At 48.1% G+C, this 21,690-nt stretch overlaps 1 protein-coding gene across 2 annotated transcripts in view; it reads left to right on the forward strand.

Annotated features, from left to right (window-relative positions):
• Positions 1–8,375: 8,375 nt before the first annotated feature.
• Positions 8,376–21,690, forward strand: part of DCDC2 (doublecortin domain containing 2) — a 111,825-nt gene continuing 98,510 nt past the window's right edge. Inside the window, exons 1-2 of one of the 2 annotated variants that reach the window (XM_069957930.1) lie at positions 8,376–8,969; positions 12,569–12,620. In XM_069957930.1, the coding sequence (XP_069814031.1) occupies positions 8,548–8,969; positions 12,569–12,620 (474 nt within the window). In that variant the 5' untranslated portion in view covers positions 8,376–8,547. The remainder of the gene's footprint in view (positions 8,970–12,568; positions 12,621–21,690) is intronic. The other variant, XM_069957931.1, reaches the window with a different exon arrangement.

Genomic DNA, 21,690 nt, shown 5'->3' on the forward strand with positions numbered 1-21,690 from the left:
ATTTTGCCACGAATGTCTGATTTAAATTATACAAAAGAATATATCATTTACAAAGAGCCAGAAGCCCAAATACAGCTGAAAGAAATAGTCCAAAAATGTTTAGAGTTCTCATTCACTCAAAACGAATATTTTGTAACTGAGCAGGATTGAAACATACAGGCTCAGATTTACTCAGCAAATGTACAAGAATGTTGGCAAAATTTTCCCCAAGGGGCTGTCTTACATAACTTGCAATTTGTTTCTTTTGAGTTTAAAGAGGATGTACTACCAGGTACATCCTCTTTAATCTGAGCCCACAGATCGAACGGCGCCGCGCACGGGAACCAGGCCGCGGTCCGAAAAACGGCTTCCCCGTGACGGCGCCATTCGATCTGTGGTCTCAGATTAAAGAGGATGTACCTGGTGGTACATCCTCTCTAAGGCCAGTTTCACACGTAACAGATCCGCAGCGTAAAATCTGAGAAATCCGCTGCGGATCCCTTGCCAGTCATTTTGAATGAGAATACATACTCGACATGATTGACATCCCGCTGCGAGTATGTATGCAACAGCCCCTTTAACCTCCTGCCGGGCGGAGCATACATTACCTTCTCCACACTCCAGCTTGCTTCGGGGGCTCCTGACCTGATTGGCTGAGCGGGACGTCCAGACACCAGGAACCCCCAAAGCAAGTCAGAGAGTGGAGCAGGTAATGTATGCTCCGGCTGGCAGGGGGTTAAGGGGGCTGTCACTTATATACTCGCAGCAGGATGTCAATGTCAGCTGGGTTCGACAAAAGTAGTGTGTTCTAAATTTTGAGGCATGTCTTGTTTGATTTGTATATAGAACCCTTGGCTAAAAGTCTTGAGAGGGATAATGAAATAAAGGGATTTGGACTGAGTGGCGAGAATAGTAAATATCTTCTTTATGCCCATGATGTCCTTCTCTTTATTAAGGATACACCCGAAACGCTCCCCAAAATCATAAGAGCAATAGAGAAATTTGGGCAAGTAGCTGGATTGAGAGTTAATTGGGGGAAGTCCTCACTCCTGACCCTAGGGAAGGGAGAAGAAGATATGGATATTGAGGAGTCGTGGTTAGGAAGACAACAGGAATAGAATACTTGGGAGTAAAGATCAGTAAAGACATAAGGAACTACCTAGATATTAAAGGGAACCTGTCACCCCCCGGGCTTCGGGCACTGATATCTCCGTGACCCAACCGGCTCAGTAAGCGGGACCCGGCGGGATCACGTGAGTATAGGGGGATCTAACAGGGGGTCTGGAGCCTGTCACCCCGGCACGGGGGGTGACAGGTGTCCTTTAATACAACCAGCGGACATCTGTCTCTGAGTCCTGAGCTTCTTTCTTTTAGATATAATGTCCCCTGGCGTTGGACTGTTTTATGTCAAAGTTGGTAAGAAGCACAGTGTAACCCTAGGAGAAGTGGGATGAGAAGTCCAGGGCTCGGATATGTGCAGGCTGTTGGCAAGTTAACCCTTTACACTGCTTCCTTGTGGCTAACATAATAGTAAGCTCTGCAGGGAGGCAGTGTAAGGGTTAAATCTACTCACTTACAGATTGGTAGGTATCTTTAAATAGTCAAATCACAACTGTAATAAAGTGGCAGCAAAATAGCATAACTATGAAGGGTTGTCCTCAGGGCCGATTCTAGGTTTTCTGCTGCCTGAGGTGAAACCTGAAATGGCACCCCCTCCCCAGTGCCCACACGGCCCCATCCCACCCCAAGCCTATTGAAAATCATAAGTAAGGAAGGGCCTTATTACACATGATTCGATCAATTATTGCTCTGTATAATAGAGACAACAATCAGCTGATGAAACGATCTCTGACCTAAAATCATTGGGTGTTGACTGCGCATCACTACGAGTAATAACAGCGGCTGATGATTCAACAAAGTTTTTACATTACCTACCCACGTTCCCAGTCTCCTCCTGCTTTCTGCACGCTTCCTGTCCAGTCCCACTCGCTGCTGTTTCAGAGCAGCCTCAGCTGACAGGCCGCTCAGCCAATCACTGGCCGCAGTCTCAGTTCTGACAGGCTGCAGCAAGTAGGACCAGGGAGGAAGCGTGCTGAATGCAGGAGGAGACTGGGAATGCAGATAGGTAATATAAAAACTGTTTAGGCAAAGGCTGCACAGACATTGCTAATGATGTCTGTGCAGCCCTTGCTAAATGATTAGGCTCAGCAAACAAGCGATCCAGCAGATCGGCGCTGGTTTACAGTATTGATTGGGCTGCCATCGACCCATGTAATAGTACCCTAAGGCGTGTCTGCAGAAAACCTGCAGCTTATAATAATAAGCGCATACACAATGCCGCTCCTCCATACATCACCCTGTGCCAGCACTACCTTCCATCTGTGGTGAGGACAAGACAGGAAAAGTTTCCAATTCCAAAAGTGTGTACAATTCTTCAGTCTATTGCTTCTTCAAGAATAAAAGCACCTGATAATGCATTGTGACTACTCATGGTGATCTTATTCATGGTCATACTACCATCATACCTTGCAGTGATCACTTGTAGTGTAGTGATGTGAGCAGTATATAATAGCACCTGCAAAGTGTTTGCAGTCCTAACTTCCTTGCATTCTACATCTGTGTCCAGCTATCATCTGCAGGTCATGGGGTCAATAAATTCATTGGTGTCATGGTGAGAAGGGAGCTCTAATGCCGCTCGGCTAATTTTAAAAACCAACGGCAGGATGTTGGTATATAATTTGATCAAACCATACGTGTACCACGTGCATGTCTCTAGGTTCACACAGGGCCACACTGTGTCGGTCAGCGACCGCATTTTATGTTTTTCTCCCTTTTCTGAGCGGCTGGCACTCCCCTTCATCAGACCCATGTGACCCAAATTAGCAGGATATACCTGTGCTGTCCGTACCTCCATGTTCTTCCCATTCTGTGTGAGCAGCAGTGGTGAGTGTAATACCATATACATACTTGTGTTGTTTGGGGGCAGCCTTCTCCACCGGTGGTGCCGGCTGGGAATTGGTGGGGCAATTTGGGTTGGGTCCTGTGACATTGGGGTTGCAGGGCCATTCCATGGCCTCCCTTCCCTGCATGTGCACGCCTTGCGGGGTTGGCAGTCGCTGGCCAACACAGTGTGGAGTTAGCGTAGGGACCCGTGTGAACCAGGAGACCTGCACGTGGTACACGGGGCAATATGGTTTAATCAAATTATATACCAACATCCTGGCGTTGGTTTTTAAAATTAGCCGAGCGGCATTAGTATCGGCCATAGGTGTGATGTGCAGGAGCTCCCTTCTCTCCATGTCGCATTGCAAGGTCATTGGTGTGTAGTAGACTGTATTATAATAATAATAATAATTTTTATTTATATAGCGCCAACAGATCCCGCAGCACTTTACAATTCTGGGGGTACATACATAGACAAAAATCAGACATTATAGAGATCTACATATAATTATCTATACATGAGGAGTGAGGGCCCTGCTCACATGCATAAGATTACAGACTATTAGGAGGGGTGCGGGACAAAATGGCAGAGGCGCAAATGGAAAAAGCAAGGAAATAAGGTGTACAATCCAGCACTCCAAAATGTGTAGAAATATCTGTACTAAAACATAACTTTTAGTTCATCCAGTTAAAATTATGCTCTAAAACCAATGCGTTTTGTGCCATGGCGCTTCATCATGATGACCTAGGAGAGCGGTGGTGGTCCATGAATGGTGGCGCTGCACTGTGGATGCATGGGGGCAGGTAGCTATTCCATGTTATGTTCCCACCACCCCCTGCCCTCCATGATTTTTTGCGTTATGTGCAGGGTTTTCCTTTAATGCATAAAAAGCAGAAAGTCCATCTGCATCCAGACGTATCCATAATCCTTCCACAGTTTATTAGTCCAAGTACATAACATTGTTTCCACCTCTCAGGGTCTTTGTGAAGCATTTTGGACTTTCTGCACATCCCAGCAACAGATGAATGGCTGAGAGTAATGCTACCTTTACACGGGACGATAATTGGCCCGATCGCACGATTAACAATGTCAGTGTAAAGTTTTATTTTTACATAACGATCAGCGTTTAGACGGTATGATATATCGTACGGAAAAATCATTTTGCGATTGTTTTAAGATTGCTCATCCGCAGCCCGGCCACGCATCCTACAGCCCCCCCCCCGCCGGCTCGCTCGCCACCCCCGCCGCTCCGATAGCCCCCGCCGCCGCGGCCACGAGCATACATTGCCTGCTCGGTGTATCGGGTGTTCAAAATTCCCGGCTCCCCTCTTCAGTGCATTGATTGGAAAGGGGACCTGTCCGTGTACACACAGCCGCCACAGCCCACAGTGAGGGGTCAGCCTGCCCCTGTACACACAGCTGCCACAGCTCACAGTGAGGGGTCAGCCTGTCCCTGTACACACAGCCGCCACAGCTCATAGTGAGGGGTCAGCCTGTCCCTGTACACACAGCCGCCACAGCCCACAGTGAGGGGTCAGCCTGTCCGTGTACACACAGCCGCCACAACCCACAGTGAGGGGTCAGCCTGTCCCTGTACACACAGCCGCCACAGGTCACAGTGAGGGGTCAGCCTGTCCCTGTACACACAGCCACCACAGCTCACAGTGAGGGGTCAGCCTGTCCCTGTACACACAGCCACCACAGCTTACAGTGAGGGGTCAGCCTGCCCATGTACACACAGCTGCCACAGTGAGGGGTCAGCCTGCCCCTGTACACACAGCCACCACAGCTCACAGTGAGGGGTCAGCCTGCCCCTGTACACACAGCCACCACAGGTCAAAGTGAGGGGTCAGCCTGCCCCTGTACACACAGCCGCCACAGTGAGGGGTTGGCCTGCCCCTGTACACACAGCCACCACAGTGAGGGGTCAGCCTGCCCCTGTACACACAGCCGCCACAGTGAGGGGTCAGCCTGTCCCTGTACACACAGCCACCACAGCTCACAGTGAGGGGTCAGCCTGCCCCTTTACACACAGCCGCCACAGTGAGGGGTCGGCCTGCCCCTGTACACACAGCCGCCACAGTGAGGGGTCGGCCTGCCCCTGTACACACAGCCGCCACAGTGAGGGGTCGGCCTGCCCCTGTACACACAGCCGCCACAGTGAGGGGTCGGCCTGCCCCTGTACACACAGCCGCCACAGTGAGGGGTCGGCCTGCCCCTGTACACACAGCCGCCACAGTGAGGAATCGGCCTGCCCCTGTACACACAGCCGCCACAGTGAGGGGTCAGCCTGTCCCTGTACACACAGCCACCACAGCTCACAGTGAGGGGTCAGCCTGTCCCTGTACACACAGCCACCACAGCTCACAGTGAGGGGTCAGCCTGCCCCTGTACACACAGCCGCCACAGTGAGGGGTCGGCCTGCCCCTGTACACACAGCCGCCACAGTGAGGGGTCGGCCTGCCCCTGTACACACAGCCGCCACAGTGAGGGGTCGGCCTGCCCCTGTACACACAGCCGCCACAGTGAGGGGTCGGCCTGCCCCTGTACACACAGCTGCCACAGTGAGGGGTCAGCCTGTCCCTGTACACACAGCCACCACAGCCCACAGTGAGGGGTCAGCCTGCCCCTGTATACACAGCCGCCACAGTGAGGGGTCAGCCTGCCCCTGTACACACAGCCGCCACAGTGAGGGGTCAGCCTGCCCCTGTACACACAGCCGCCACAGTGAGGGGTCAGCCTGCCCCTGTACACACAGCCGCCACAGTGAGAGGTCGGCCTGCCCCTGTACTCACAGCCACCACAGCCCACAGTGAGGGGTCAGCCTTCCCCTGTACACACAGCCGCCACAGCCCACAGTGAGGAGTCAGCCTGCCCCTGTACACACAGCCGCCACAGTGAGGGGTCAGCATGCCCCTGTACTCACAGCCACCACAGCCCACAGTGAGGGGTCAGCCTGCCCCTGTACACACAGCCGCCACAGCTCACAGTGAGGGGTCAGCCTGTCCGTGTACACACAGCCGCCACAACCCACAGTGAGGGGTCAGCCTGTCCCTGTACACACAGCCACCACAGCCCACAGTGAGGGGTCAGCCTGCCCCTGTACACACAGCCACCACAGCTCACAGTGAGGGGTCAGCCTGCCCATGTACACACAGCCACCACAGCCCACAGTGAGGGGTCAGCCTGCCCCTGTACACACAGCCACCACAGCTCACAGTGAGGGGTCAGCCTGCCCCTGTACACACAGCCGCCACAGTGAGGGGTCGGCCTGCCCCTGTACACACAGCCGCCACAGTGAGGGGTCGGCCTGCCCCTGTACACACAGCCGCCACAGTGAGGGGTCGGCCTGTCCCTGTACTCACAGCCACCACAGCCCACAGTGAGGGGTCAGCCTGCCCCTGTACACACAGCCGCCACAGTGAGGGGTCGGCCTGCCCCTGTACACACAGCCGCCACAGTGAGGGGTCGGCCTGCCCCTGTACACACAGCCGCCACAGTGAGGGGTCGGCCTGCCCCTGTACACACAGCTGCCACAGTGAGGGGTCAGCCTGTCCCTGTACACACAGCCACCACAGCCCACAGTGAGGGGTCAGCCTGCCCCTGTATACACAGCCGCCACAGTGAGGGGTCAGCCTGCCCCTGTACACACAGCCGCCACAGTGAGGGGTCAGCCTGCCCCTGTACACACAGCCGCCACAGTGAGGGGTCAGCCTGCCCCTGTACACACAGCCGCCACAGTGAGAGGTCGGCCTGCCCCTGTACTCACAGCCACCACAGCCCACAGTGAGGGGTCAGCCTTCCCCTGTACACACAGCCGCCACAGCCCACAGTGAGGAGTCAGCCTGCCCCTGTACACACAGCCGCCACAGTGAGGGGTCAGCCTGCCCATGTACACACAGCCACCACAGCCCACAGTGAGGGGTCAGCCTGCCCCTGTACACACAGCCACCACAGCTCACAGTGAGGGGTCAGCCTGCCCCTGTACACACAGCCGCCACAGTGAGGGGTCGGCCTGCCCCTGTACACACAGCCGCCACAGTGAGGGGTCGGCCTGCCCCTGTACACACAGCCGCCACAGTGAGGGGTCAGCCTGTCCCTGTACTCACAGCCACCACAGCCCACAGTGAGGGGTCAGCCTGCCCCTGTACACACAGCCGCCACAGTGAGGGGTCGGCCTGCCCCTGTACACACAGCCGCCACAGTGAGGGGTCGGCCTGCCCCTGTACACACAGCCGCCACAGTGAGAGGTCGGCCTGCCCCTGTACTCACAGCCACCACAGCCCACAGTGAAGGGTCAGCCTTCCCCTGTACACACAGCCGCCACAGCCCACAGTGAGGAGTCAGCCTGCCCCTGTACACACAGCCGCCACAGTGAGGGGTCAGCCTGCCCCTGTACTCACAGCCACCACAGCCCACAGTGAGGGGTCAGCCTGCCCCTGTACACACAGCCGCCACAGCTCACAGTGAGGGGTCAGCCTGTCCGTGTACACACAGCCGCCACAACCCACAGTGAGGGGTCAGCCTGTCCCTGTACACACAGCCACCACAGCCCACAGTGAGGGGTCAGCCTGCCCCTGTACACACAGCCACCACAGCTCACAGTGAGGGGTCAGCCTGTCCCTGTACACACAGCCACCACAGCCCACAGTGAGGGGTCAGCCTGCCCCTGTACACACAGCCACCACAGCTCACAGTGAGGGGTCAGCCTGCCCATGTACACACAGCCACCACAGCCCACAGTGAGGGGTCAGCCTGCCCCTGTACACACAGCCACCACAGCCCACAGTGAGGGGTCAGCCTGCCCCTGTACACACAGCCACCACAGCTCACAGTGAGGGGTCAGCCTGCCCATGTACACACAGCCACCACAGCCCACAGTGAGGGGTCAGCCTGCCCCTGTACACACAGCCACCACAGCTCACAGTGAGGGGTCAGCCTGCCCCTGTACACACAGCCGCCACAGTGAGGGGTCGGCCTGCCCCTGTACACACAGCCGCCACAGTGAGGGGTCGGCCTGCCCCTGTACACACAGCCGCCACAGTGAGGGGTCAGCCTGTCCCTGTACTCACAGCCACCACAGCTCACAGTGAGGGGTCAGCCTGCCCCTGTACACACAGCCGCCACAGTGAGGGGTCGGCCTGCCCCTGTACACACAGCCGCCACAGTGAGGGGTCAGCCTGCCCCTGTACACACAGCCGCCACAGTGAGGGGTCGGCCTGCCCCTGTACACACAGCCGCCACAGCTCACAGTGAGGGGTCAGCCTGTCCGTGTACACACGGCCACCACAACCCACAGCTCTGCGCGATGGCTGTGGACACAGTGAGGGGTCCGTGCGGGGCGGGACAAGCAGCGCACCACGTGGCTACTCTTTTGCGGTTACCGTGGCGACCACGTAAAGCATCACGAAACACCGAATTGTAGTAGTGTGCGGGAGGAGGTGCGGGCTGGGGGGCCGTGCGGCAGGTGTGGTCAGGGGGAGGGCGCAGCAGGTGGCACCGGGCTCCAGCAGGAAGGCTGGCATCTTGTAGGGCTTATATGATGGGCACAGGAGCAGGCAGCACAGTGGCTGTTAGGTAGGGAGCTCCTCACAGGTGACACAGACTGCAGAGGGCGCTGGCACATGCTGCAGGGCAGAGCGCTGATAGAGCAGCACGCCCCCTCCATCCAGCACGGAGAGACAGCCGGAGAGGCAGCTACAGGATCGCTGTCCCGCTCGCCGCCCGCACTCATGCAGCCAGTACCGGGGGCAGCCAATGGGGGGCGCACTTTAGCCCCCCTCGCCCAGCAGCCTGCAGTTAAAGCCGTGCATGTTTACAGGAATGGGGACCCGTTCTACCGCGGCCGCCGCATGCTCATCCACGAGAAGAGGGTCGGCACCTTTGACGTCTTCCTGAAGGATGTCACCGGCAAGGTGCAGGCTCCCTTCGGGGCAGTGAGGAGCATCTACACCCCAAAAAACGGCCACAGGGTCACCTCTCTGGAGGATCTGCAGCCCGGGGAGTGCTACGTGGCCGGAGGAAGGGAGACTTTCAAAAAGTTGGAGTAAGTATCACATGGACATTGTAGATGGAGCCATAGCATGGGGGTTCTGGGGTAGGTGGCTGCGAATGGTGTCCTATGGTGGGGTATCTGCTGTGATCGGTCACTGTGGGGGGGGTAGGTGGCTGTGAATGGTGTCCTATGGTGGGGTATCTGGTGTGATCAGTCACTATGGTAGGGTAGCTATGTGTTATCTGTGCCCTATGGTGGGGTATCTGGTGTGATCAGTCACTATGGTAGGGTAGCTATGTGTTATCTGTGCCCTATGGTGGGGTATCTGCTGTGATCGGTCACTGTGGGGGGGGGGGGGTAGGTGGCTGTGAATGGTGCCCTATGGTGGGGTATCTGCTGTGATCGGTCACTGTGGGGAGGTAGGTGGCTGTGAATGGTGCCCTATGGTGGGGTATCTGGTGTGATCAGTCACTATGGTAGGGTAGCTATGTGTTATTGGTGCCCTATGGTGGGGTTGCTGGGTGTGATCGGTGCCCTATGGTGGGGTATCTGCTGTGATCGGTCACTATGGTGAGGTAGGTGGCTGTGAGTGGTGTCCTATGGTGGGGTATCTGGTGCGATCAGTCACCATGGGGGGGGGGTAGGTGGCTGTGAATGGTGCCTATGGTGGGGTATCTGCTGTGATCGGTCACTGTGGGGGGGGGGGGGTAGGTGGCTGCGAATGGTGCCCTATGGTGGGGTATCTGGTGTGATCAGTCACTATGGGGGGGTAGGTGGCTGTGAATGGTGCCTATGGTGGGGTATCTGGTGTGATCAGTCACTATGGTAGGGTAGCTATGTGTTATCTGTGCCCTATGGTGGGGTATCTGGTGTGATCAGTCACTATGGTAGGGTAGCTATGTGTTATTGGTGCCCTATGGTGGGATTGTGTGGGGTGGGATTGGCACAGGGCAGTGTTATATTTACTTATTTATTTTTTAAGGACTTTATTTAACACTTAAAATTTTTTGAGACAAAACCAAGCCCAGAAAATGTAACACAAAATAGTCCAACATCAGGCAGATGAGGGGGTGAAGCTTATTAACCAATTCAAGACCCACATGACATCTTAGGCCCTGTGCACACGGAGCAAAAGTGGCGGAATTCCGCGGCGAACGTGCCGCTAGCCTCCGTGTCATAATGACACTCTATGGGGGGGCGCACGCACTGCATCTCTCGGCACTGAAGAATGAACATGTTCATTCTTCAGCGCGGAGAGACCCTGAGAGATGCGGCGTGCAAGCCTCCCATAGAGTGTCATTATGACACGGAGGCTAGCGGCACGTTCGCCGCGGAATTCCGCCACTTTTGCTCTGTGTGCACAGGGCCATATAGTATGTTGAACATATAAGAGGCATAAGAGCATGTCTCAGAATACATACAGAAAATACGCAGAAAGGCTACGTTCACACACTGTTGAAATTGAGTGGATGGCCACCATTTTATGGCAAATAACGGCTGTTATTTGCCATGGTTTTAAAAAAAAACTAAAATAATTTTTCGTTAGATGATGGCCATCCACCCAATTTCAACAGTGTGTGAACATAGCCTTTCTGTGTTTTATATTCATTCCCGATTTGGGTTGTAAAACACTGAGCAAAAATCCTGTGTGGGAACAAAGCCTTGGGCCTTGTAGGACGTAGTATGCCAGTCTTGATAAATGGAGCAGGCCACATTTACTAAGAAGGTGAGCGCCTCTTAGTAAATCTGTCGGGGGGGAGGGGGGGGGGGGCCGTTTTTACAATTGGCATACAAATGCCAATACACCATTCTTGATAAATCTACCCCAATATACATAAAGCCTGAATGTCCCCTTTAAATATTGCTGTTCCCTATAATGCAGTCTTCTCTGTGCTCGTGGTATACATATTCCCAACTAGATTCCCAGGAGCTCAGCTGTTCCCTGGACCCCAGTTATATGGGTTATAATAATGGATATGCTCAGATGCTGCAGTGGAGCGAGTAGTACCACTATACCATTATTCAGATTGTATGTGTCTTTATATAACTGCACTTACACATGGAGGAATATTGTAATGCAAGGGGGTTGGGTTACGTTGTGACCCAGAAGCAGCTGCTGTCTTGGCCAATTGCAGACTGCAACGCATTCCCATTTCCTTATATTAGCTTTGACGGAATAGAGCAGCACAGGGATCTTTGCCTATGCCAAAGTCAGACATAGCCTTAGTTCTAGCCATAGCTACCCAGAGCTGATCTTCCCTCTGCAAGCTGGTGTAGTAAATTTCAACCATCTAGACGTTAGGCTTTCGGGCTACACAAAGCTGTCTACAATAAATCTAAGTCTACAGTAAGGGTCTGTTCACACTGAGGAAAACAGGCGGAAATTCCAAGTGGAATCCCGCCTGCCTCACTGTCCCAATGTCATATATATATAAGGTGCCTCTGCTCTCCACTCAAAAAATTGACATGTCAATTCTATATAATCTATATAACTTTCTGATACCAGTTGATTTGAAAGAAAAAGATTTTTGCTGGAGTACCCCTTTAACATTTTTCCAGTGCTAGATCAGCACTCCACTAGAGGCTTCGGTGCACACAGAATTTATGTACAGGCATTGCACCTCTATACAAATCCTGTGATGATCAGCGTTACTGGGATAATTTTAAGCCCAGAGCTAAATGTGTCCCCTATTGTGTTTTATAGTAAAAAAACACTGCAGCGTGCTTTTTACGTTATACTAAAGCTCCTCATGTGGGAATTGCCTGTTTATTATTAGCCTATTGATCCACTACCAAGAAAGCAATACAGGGCCTGATCACTTTCATTACAGCAATGTTAAAATGATAGGAAACTACAAGCAAACAAGCTACAACCCCCAGCGAGTAATGCCCCTATTCCACAGGTCGTTTAGAGAAGCAAACGAGCGCTCTCAGCGCTCGTTTGCTCCTCGTTCCCCGCTCGCTGCCGCCGCTATTCAACGCGGCTGCAGCGAGTGGGTGAGTGCGGGAGGGGGCGGCGGGGAGCTGCCCGGGGGATCGCTGATCGTCCGGGCAGCCCATAGGATATAGCAGCGTCTGCTGCCGATGCTCCTATTCAACGGAGCGACGGCAGCAGATCGCTGCTATATCAGTCGCTTGTTTTTCAACATGTTGAAAAACAAGCGACTGCAACGATCAGCCGACATGAACGATGTCGGCTGATCGTTGCACTCTATTCCACCGGACGATTATCGTCTGTAGCGGCCGATATCGGCCGAATACGAACGATAATCGTTCCGTGGAATAGGGCCTTTAAGCTGCATCCGGTAACTGACACCCTCCATTTGCACTAGTAATCATTATTGAGAAAGTACTCTGAGGTTCCACTTACATCCCTGCTCCCTCCCTAAAATTAAGGTTGAATTTGGCTTTTATTTTGCTGTGTGTGAAGCTAGCCTTAACATCATGACTAATAGTGTGCACATTTTAGCTAATATACTATGTTCACACATAGTACTGCATGCACATCTTTCCATTATAATTTTGTCCTGTCAGTTTCACTCCTGGTTTTGGTTGAAAAAAGACTGACGGAAATACTATGTGTGAACATATGTTGTAATAGGACTGGCTGATGTATCAAATGACTTCAATACCTTCTTATTATTTTTTAGCTACTTACATATTGGAGAGAACAAGAAAAAGCCGGTAGACCCTCTGAGCCAGGTATAGTCTTGTTATAGTTGCTTTTTAAAGTTATGTTGAATAATTCTCAGTGGTAAATTCTATGCTTTGGTGTATACAATTGTTTATACAATTTCAGATCACCAGTTTTCTCCCATTTGGAGGTGGTCACCCTTCCCCTCCCATCAGCTGTTGTTGGTATTGGAACCCATATTGTGGTCAATTTTACATAAATGTAATATAATAGTAATCATGATCACCATCATTTCTTTCTTTATATAGTGCCAACATATTCTGCAGCACTTTATCACAGTCTAAGGTACATACAGACTTTATGTAGCTGTTGCCTTGGTCAGATTTAAAAGGTTTATATAGTATTAGAAAAAAGATAGTTTCTTGCAAAAACAGCACTGTCTTTAGATTGTGTATGGTATTACAGTTCAACTCCATTCACTTCAATGAAAGTGAGCTGCAAAACCACACCCAAACTAAGGACAAGAGTGGTGCTGTTTCTGGAAGAAAACTGCCATGTTTTACTAAACCTCGATAACCCCCTCTAAGTTGAGGGCATTTATGTAGCAAGGCAGCAAAAAGTCATCATGCTTACCCTATAAAGGATGCAAGTCCTGGCCAGACTGCGGATCTAATGACCTAGTCTAGCAGCATCATAAGCATCTATAAAGGTGACAGTTTGAATCATAAAAACCACAGTGGGGGTTGGTACTTGTGGCCATAGTATGGAAGTGTGCTCATATTGTATTTATATCTGACATAAATAAGATTAAAATAAAAATAATAAGGGAATCTCAGTTTAGTTCAGTGAACAGATGGAAAGATGTTTTTTTTTAGCAACCCTCATCCCATGCCTCAATGGAACACACCTATATCATGATGGTCTGACCTGTTACCTGTGGCCCGGTTTTGCAATTAACAGCATTTCTGGTCGATGGCTGTTTTTTTGTTGTTCTTTGTATATTATTTTGAAGTATTTTCACAGTAGACGACCACCTACACAGTGCAATTCACTGCATTTCACTTGCAGAAGAAAACTTTTGTGCAGATTCAAACGCAAGTCTCACAAATAAAGTTCATACCCAATTGAGGGTATTTATCAAGTCTGGCGTACAGGTATGCTGGTCTAACATAAAGCCATGCCCCATGCTTGTTTTTTTGTGAGGCCACGCCTCCTCTCTACCTTGCTAACCGCCCACCAGCATTTTTTTGGCTTATCCCAAAAACAATCAAACATTTATGTGTACCCCAACTCTGTAGACAGAAAAATGTAAAAGTTATGGCTCTCAAAAGTTTGCAAAACAAGTAAAAAGTAGGAAAGCTAAAACAAACAAACAAAAAGAATAAAACTCTGGCAAACAAGAAAAGGGAGTTGTGGAAACATAATAAAGAAGCTATACTTACCTCTTCCTGTGCCCCCACAGCTCTGCATCGCCAGCTAACTTACAGCGTCGGGTTTCTCCCAGCTTTCTGTGTTGTCATGATCCAGCGGGAAGTACTCTCAGTCACATGGCGTTGCGGGTCTGTGGACTACAGGAAGCCATTGGGGGGCCGTAGTGGTGACATTGCGCTGCGGGGCACAGCTCTCCTTTAACATATAATTTATACCACATGACGAATGACCCAAAAGATTATAAAGGGGACTAATCAAGATTGTACGCCAGTCTCAAGTTACTTTCCTCTGCCAATCACCTTCCTCTGCCAAATTGACTAAGCACACACACCTCTTAATGAATCCGGACGGCTGGGCACCCGAACCTGCGTAAATCATGATAAATGAGGTGTCAGAGGAGGCCACACCTCCTCCTCCCTCCCCATTGGGCGAGCAGAGGATACGGCAGGCCCCCTATGTGTTTTCAGTACATAATAAGAAAAGTCCTCATATAGCTAAGGAGATGGAAAAATAAAACAAAATGATTGCTCTTGGATGGTGGAGATTTAAAAGAAAAAACATTGCTGTGACCTGACCGCCAAAATAAGCTGCATCCACAGAGTACTGATGTTTTGAGAGAAAGTCCCTTTAATCCAAGTTTCTATTGTATACCAAAGTATAATCACCGGTTAGATTTGCCATTCAGGAATCTGGCAAGGCAAGCATTTTTTTAGGTGGAAGTACTTTAACATTTGATCTGGTTCTACCATCTTGCTTCTCTATCTCGATTGCTACACTCCGTATGTAGTTCTGGTGCATATGCTGAATAACAGCAGATAAACTACTCCTCTGTAACCGTGACAGGGTTTTTTCTATATAATGCTCTTTGATACAAACTTGCAGCAGGCGTACAAGTGCACTGTGAGGGTTCCTGCCTGACTAACAGATGATGTGTGTCAGTGTAAAAGGAGAAGCCCTCTGGTTCCACTTGGCAAAACCTTTTCCTTCTTGAGAAGACCCTTTACTCTATAAATTCTTCTGACAACTTTGCTTATATGTGAAACTTCACTTGGCAACCAAGGAGCGGACACTGGCAAAAGTAACACAATCCTTGTATTGTTTATGCCTTTAGGGTATAGTTACAGCGGTCGCTGGATACTAGTACAATGGTTTTGTTTACTATTTGCAGACATTGTTATAGCAAGTCTTCCACGTTTTTCTACCTATTGAATGCTGTTGTGTAGGATAATGTGAATGAGATTGTGTTTCCTCTATAATGGTCAGTAAAAAGCTTGTTAATCCTAGGTATTCATTTACTAAAAAGTAAATTTGGAGAATCCATACATATGGATTTATCGTTTTATACTTCAGAATGCAGTATCAAAAGAATTGTCTTTTTCATTTTACACTTAGGGCCCTTTTACAACTAACCACTTTCGTCCGTCAGCGATATCAGCACTCATTTGCTGTCTTTACACTGCACAAATAACAGAGAAGCCGAGCGCACAAATGATCCTTGTATCGTTTTTGCGGCCATTGAATCTGACAGCATAGATATGCATTCTTTTGTGCTGTCCGCTTCCAGATCATACAAGTAGTGCATACATACCTTCTGAGGTGCTCTCCAATCTTGCTCTCTGGCCACTGCTGTGTCATCAGACAGCCCCACCTAAAGGTACATCTGGAAGCTGACAGCATGGATATATGCATATCTGTGCTGTCGGTTTCCCCTTTTCCCCCTTTTTCCCAGCCCTATTCAATAAGAGACTCATGCCTCTTAGTGAATCCGGCCGGCCGTGCACCCAACCCTGCGCTTTCAGCAGGTGTAGATTTAGATTATGATTTACTCCTGTGAGCATAAATGATATAAATGAGGTGCGGGAGGAGGCCATGCCTTCTTTCCACCCTTTTTTTTTTTTTAAAATGCTTGGTGCTGTTATTTTGGCATACACTGGACAGACTCTATGCACTGGAGGTGGGCCAGCTGTCCCCCTAGTGTGACAGTTCCCCCTCCCCTCTGTGACGTGGCTCCATTGATTCTAACAGAGGGGAGGGAATATCATCAGACTGGAGGGCAGCAGTCACGGCATAAGATGTCACAGAGCATGGGAAATTGTTGGTATTTCAAAAAAAGGACTGCGCCACTGGGACCCTGATGATATATTCGCTTTTAAGACTGTAAAAGATGTGATCAGCTGATGAAAACTTCCACCTGATCACTGTCACTTTTACACAGGCCAATTATCAACCGAAGAAGTGTCTCTAGCAACACTTCTGGCTTCTAAGGCGTCCTTTTACGCCAAATGATTGCCGGCCACCTGCAACTTCAAATAGGCTCGTTTGCAGTGCCTTTACAAGTAATCAAGTAATCTAGTGTCGTATCGTTTGTCCGGCCATAGAAACTTATATGCACAGATATGCATATATCCATGCTGTTAATTTACCAGATCACACAAGCAGTGCATTCATACCTTTAGCACTGCTGTGTGATCTGGCACTGCAGCTACACCACCCCGGCTCCCCCAGAATGATTGACAGCCGCATATGTATATCTGAGCTGTCGGTTTCACTTTTTCTATCGCCTGCACATCTCCTGTTCATGCACAGTGTAGCTTGCTGTTATGTTCACAGGATGCTGAGTAAGAAGGTGCAAAAAGCCTAAAACTTTCTGTGTGCAAACTTTGAGGGACATTTATTAAAAGGCTAAAATGCCTTTTTTAGGCCAAGGTGGGCCCAATCGGCATAACAATTGTCTATTTGCAAACATTTTATTTGCATGGGGCCCATCTGTGCCTCTTGTACCCAAGGGGTGGAGAGGGGGGTCAAGGAGGCGCGGCAGCATACAGAGGAGGGCGCAGCTTCTGCGTGCGCCGCATTTATTATTTTTCCAGAGGAAAAATGACAGTGAAACCTAAGCCAGCTCTGAGCTGGCAGAAGTTTCACTTTGTTCGCACAGAGAGGCTCCATGCGCACAGGATTTATGTAGAGGGCTCTACAGAAATCCTCAGAGCTCTGGCGCTGTGGGGACACTTAATAAAGGTCCCCCATAGTCTTCATATGCATTAGATCTATCAATGTGTCTGTGATACATCTGTCATATGTAAACGCTGTTTAGACCAAGTATTACTTTGCTTAAAGTGCGCCAGAATTCAGAGATAGATTTTGGACCACACTTTAGGCCACTGCATCTTTTGCTGAGGTCACGTCCTCTTTTTCAGATGGAGAAGGCCCCCCCCAGTGTACTGTATAGTATTTTCAGAATATAAGGAACACGGGGGGAAGCTGCCTGTCACTATCCCTGTGTGCTGCAGGAGGGGATTATTATCGCTCACTCTGCTAATAGCTGTAGCACAGAGAGCAGCCATAGTAATTCCTGCTTGCTGCCACACACAGCGATACTGCCAGTAGCTCTTTCCCGGGCACCTTATATTCTAATAATAATATTATACGCTATCACTGGATCATAGTGTGGGACTGCTTTCACTCGACGTAGAGCCATGTGTAAATAAAAGATTTATACATTTATTTTAGTGAAGTTTGTTAAACTTTAAGCTGTGTTTTAAAAAATGGAACAATTTTGCTCGCCGGAGTACCCCTTTAACAGAAAACATTATTTAATTTTTGTTTTCATTTTACAGTGTATGAGCCCAGCCTTTTAGTTATTGATGTCATGACTGTATGCTAACACCACCATTTTTCACCTTGTTTTTTTGATTGTATTTTAGTTTGTGCGTCTGGATATGTATGGATGTATTACTGTTGCTTTGTGTTCTGGACAGTATCATTTTCTTGGAGTGATTAAGTATGGTTGTGCTCATTTCATCCTGCTGGATAACTCCTAATTTTCTTGCCTGCTTTTATGCATGTGTATGTGTTTGCATGTGGAACCATAAATAACCCATAGCATATCTGTTTATGAGACCAGTTATTCTTAGTTTTCCCCCTGTAGTACTTGCTTTTCATAATTCTCAAGTTATCAGTACGAGGGGTTTTGGGATTTTATAAAAATAGCATGTATGCAGAGTTCTGCTATTTCTTCTCCATAGACACCAGCGACAACTTGACCATGAGGAATAAACCTGGCAGAGTTCACGAACAAACACAATTGTTTTTGGGTACAGTAATGTGAAACTGTATCCCCAGTGGTGGCTGTGTACATAACCCATTATAAATGTTGTTTAACGCAGATAGGTCTAATGGGAACTGAGAAATAGCAACAATCTCTATACAAAACCTCTGTACAGTCCCCAGGTATACAGAACATCCACTTGTGATACTGATTTTTCTTATTTATTCATTTGCCCTTTGTCAGTCCACTCCAGCCCTGAATAATAAATACAATTGTACTAAAGCAATGTAAGCTAAAGTGGATTGAGGCTCCATACACTTTATACCTTGCACTGGATATGTAGAGGGGGGGAGGATTTAAAAAAAAAATCTTTATCTTTATAAATATTAATATTTAAAATATAGAGACAAAAAATGTTGACAGAGGGCTTGGGGTGCTCTACACAAAAAAAATCATACTCCCCTATTTCAGTCCCCCACTGCTTGCAGTCTAAATTTTCCTGGTCCCTGCTGCCCTCCATTTCCTCTTGCTATTGCTGTGTCGTCCCTGCCGGTTTCACAAAATCGTGGCCTACCTGTTTGCATCCTCAACTATGTGATGGAATAAACACGGTTATGCATATAGCCTGTGAGTGTTGCAGCATTTCTTTTCTACAATGGAATAATAATTATGTTTTATGTTTAAAGCACCCTGAGCCCATTTTAAAACATTTTCTATTCCCTAAATACCCCTTTAAATATCTTTACAGCGTTTTTTTGTACTGTTTACTTATTTGCATTTTATTTATGTGATATACTTACAATAAGGGGAAACTGTCAACAAGCATGTTGCTGTTTATATGTTTTTAATATGTCCTCTATATATACTCACCATTGCTTGTGTGGGTATGCTCATCTCAGACATTCTTTGACATCTACGGCATATGCTAAAAATGTCTGAGCTCAGGAAGATCAGCAAAAAGATTCAATGGAGTACTCATTCAAAAGTCTCCATTGATACATTGCCACCTACAAAATTAGAATATGCAAAAAAAAAGGGGGGGGAGGGGTCTGTGGAGCCTCAGTCGGGAGTCTCAAAACACGGGAATAGCCAGATATCCCTCCCAGTAGGGAGATCACCAAACCACCCTGATACATTGCCCCTGAAGTCCCACACTGTTGTGAGTATTAGGACACAATTAGAAAAATACTAGGATGGCCCTTTTGCGTCAACTCAGTTGCGAGTATTAAGACATGACAAGGGATTACCAAAGCCAGGCATCCATCCACAGACAGCTGTTTCAGGGTTTTTGCCCCTCATCTGTGAGCAGGATTCTGGCTAATGGGGGCAATGAATGGTAGACATGCAAAACACAACAATTACAGAGTCACCCCTTAGCAACGGGTTTCCTTTCCAGGAGGGATATCGGGCTATTCCCGAGTTTTAAGACTCCTGACTCTGTTTTGAAACCCCTTTTTTGCATATTCATCTGACCAGGCAATGTTTGTAATGATCCCCTGTTTGCATTCTTTTGCACAACAGAGTCTCGCACTTCTGGTTCCCTTAGATAGCAGTGTCACTGGTTGTGTGCTGTTATGGCTCATCTATGCTTAGGAATGGTAACTTGTACATTCAGACAAATTAGCTGGAAGCCATTGGCTTCCAATTTCTCGACTGTGGATTACATGTATTTCAGAATAGTTCTTGACATCCTATTCTTATTTTCGCAGTATGTTTCACCATTCTCAGTATGCCTATATACTCATGTTGCATGAGAAAACCCTTCAAGGTTGGCAGTTTGTGATACCTTCGCCCGGATAAACTAGCACTGATGACAGATCCTTATTCATAGTGACACAGACCACTAGATTTCCCATTCTAATGTGGATTTACACTGAGATGGATCCACAGAAAATGGGGTCTGATTTCCTTACATGGATGCTCCTATTGTGAAAGGGCAGGTGGCTCTAATAAAGTGGCTATTCATTGTATGTCTGCCACTGTCTGCAAATCTAAAGATATGCTACATAGTGGGAAAAATGGAAAATCATTAATGAAGAATTGAGAAAATGTGACATATATTGAAGTTATGTCATTACTTTTATGTACTTTTAGCTAAAAACATAATGAAAGACAAGCATACATAGCAAATATTTAATGGAGAAGTGACTGCATATAATACAACCCTGACCAGTGATGACGTTGGCTTACAATGATAGGTGAGCTGTCTGTTAGGTTTATTAGGATATAATGTAGAAGATGTGGAAGTTACGGATCACTGGGTCACTTTATTATGGTTTGATGAGTTCAGGTCTGTGTTTCTTTCTTTTGGCTGAGGTCCCTTCCTCCTTTCTATTCCCTTGCCTTTGTCTTAGGAGTGTTTTTGCAGCTCTTCTGAACCCCTGACATACTGTTGAGCACTTGACATGATTTGGATAAGACTGAGTCGTATTTAATCCAGTAAAGTATTAGTTGCTTGTGGCGCAATGTATCCATTACATCAGTTCACCTCCTACAGTGCCCATCCATTGTTTTTTGTTGTATGGGTGTGTGTGAACTTTTATATATAGTGAATGTTGAGTTTGTGTTGCCTATTACAGTGTTAGGAACTGTAAATAGATTTATTTTTGGCCTATAGACAGTGGTCAGACATATATGTAGATTATGTCACAAATCCAATAAAACACTTCACACATGCCGAATGAAAACCACCCTGTCATATCGGTATTATTTAGGTTTGCAAATAACACTAAAATAAAGTATTAAATAGATTACAAACTATGTTTTAGTCATTTTAATATCATATGTATCATATTTTTTTTACATACTGTGTGTATATATATATATATATATATATATATATATATATATATCATATTTGGGCATAAAATGGTCAATGTAATTTTAAAGGGGTTATCCAGCGCTACGAAAACATGACCACTTTTCCTCCTCTCTTGTCTCCAGATTGGGTGTGGTTTCAAACTCAGTTCCATTGGAGTAAATGGAGCTTAATTGCAAACCACACCTGAATTGGAGACAAGAGAGGCGGAAAAGTGGCCATGTTTTTGTAGTGCTGCATAACCCCTTTAAACAATTTCCCTCCATACTTTTCTGCAAGCTGCAGTCTTCTGCTTGTTGTTGAAAGTTTGTCTCTAGTAACAGGCAGACCGGGACCAAACACAGGAAAAGGGGCGGAGCTTAGCTTCTGCTATGTGCAGGAGAGAGGGGGTAAGTGAGCCTAAATTGTTAACCCTCAATCTGTGAGCCTGTAAATGAAACAAAACCATGCAGGACAGGTTCACCTTTTTTGAAGACTTCTGAAAACATTTACCTTATTTATCTAATTATTTTAGTAGTTTTCTGCTGTAGCTGTGACAAGAATAGGAGCCATATGGCCTCCTTTAGTCTTTGGCAGAGCTGATCTGCTACTACTTGTTATTGACTGTTCTAGAATAGCCTCTATTTTCTATATAGTGCGCATTGAGAAGTCAGAAACAGTTATAAAGCACTTATTGCTGGTCTTACTGCTGACACCCACTGTGATCGGATATGTAGCCTGGAAGATCCATCTACTCACCAATTGTAAAGACTAATGCCGACTATGCACAGTAAGTCAATGAGACTTCATGGTCGGAATTAGTGATCAGCCAGAGAGTGGATTGTGCTGCTGTTGTGTCCTC

This window comes from Dendropsophus ebraccatus, chromosome 2 (genome assembly GCF_027789765.1).
Source record: "Dendropsophus ebraccatus isolate aDenEbr1 chromosome 2, aDenEbr1.pat, whole genome shotgun sequence".
Classification (NCBI taxonomy): Eukaryota; Metazoa; Chordata; class Amphibia; order Anura; family Hylidae; genus Dendropsophus; species Dendropsophus ebraccatus.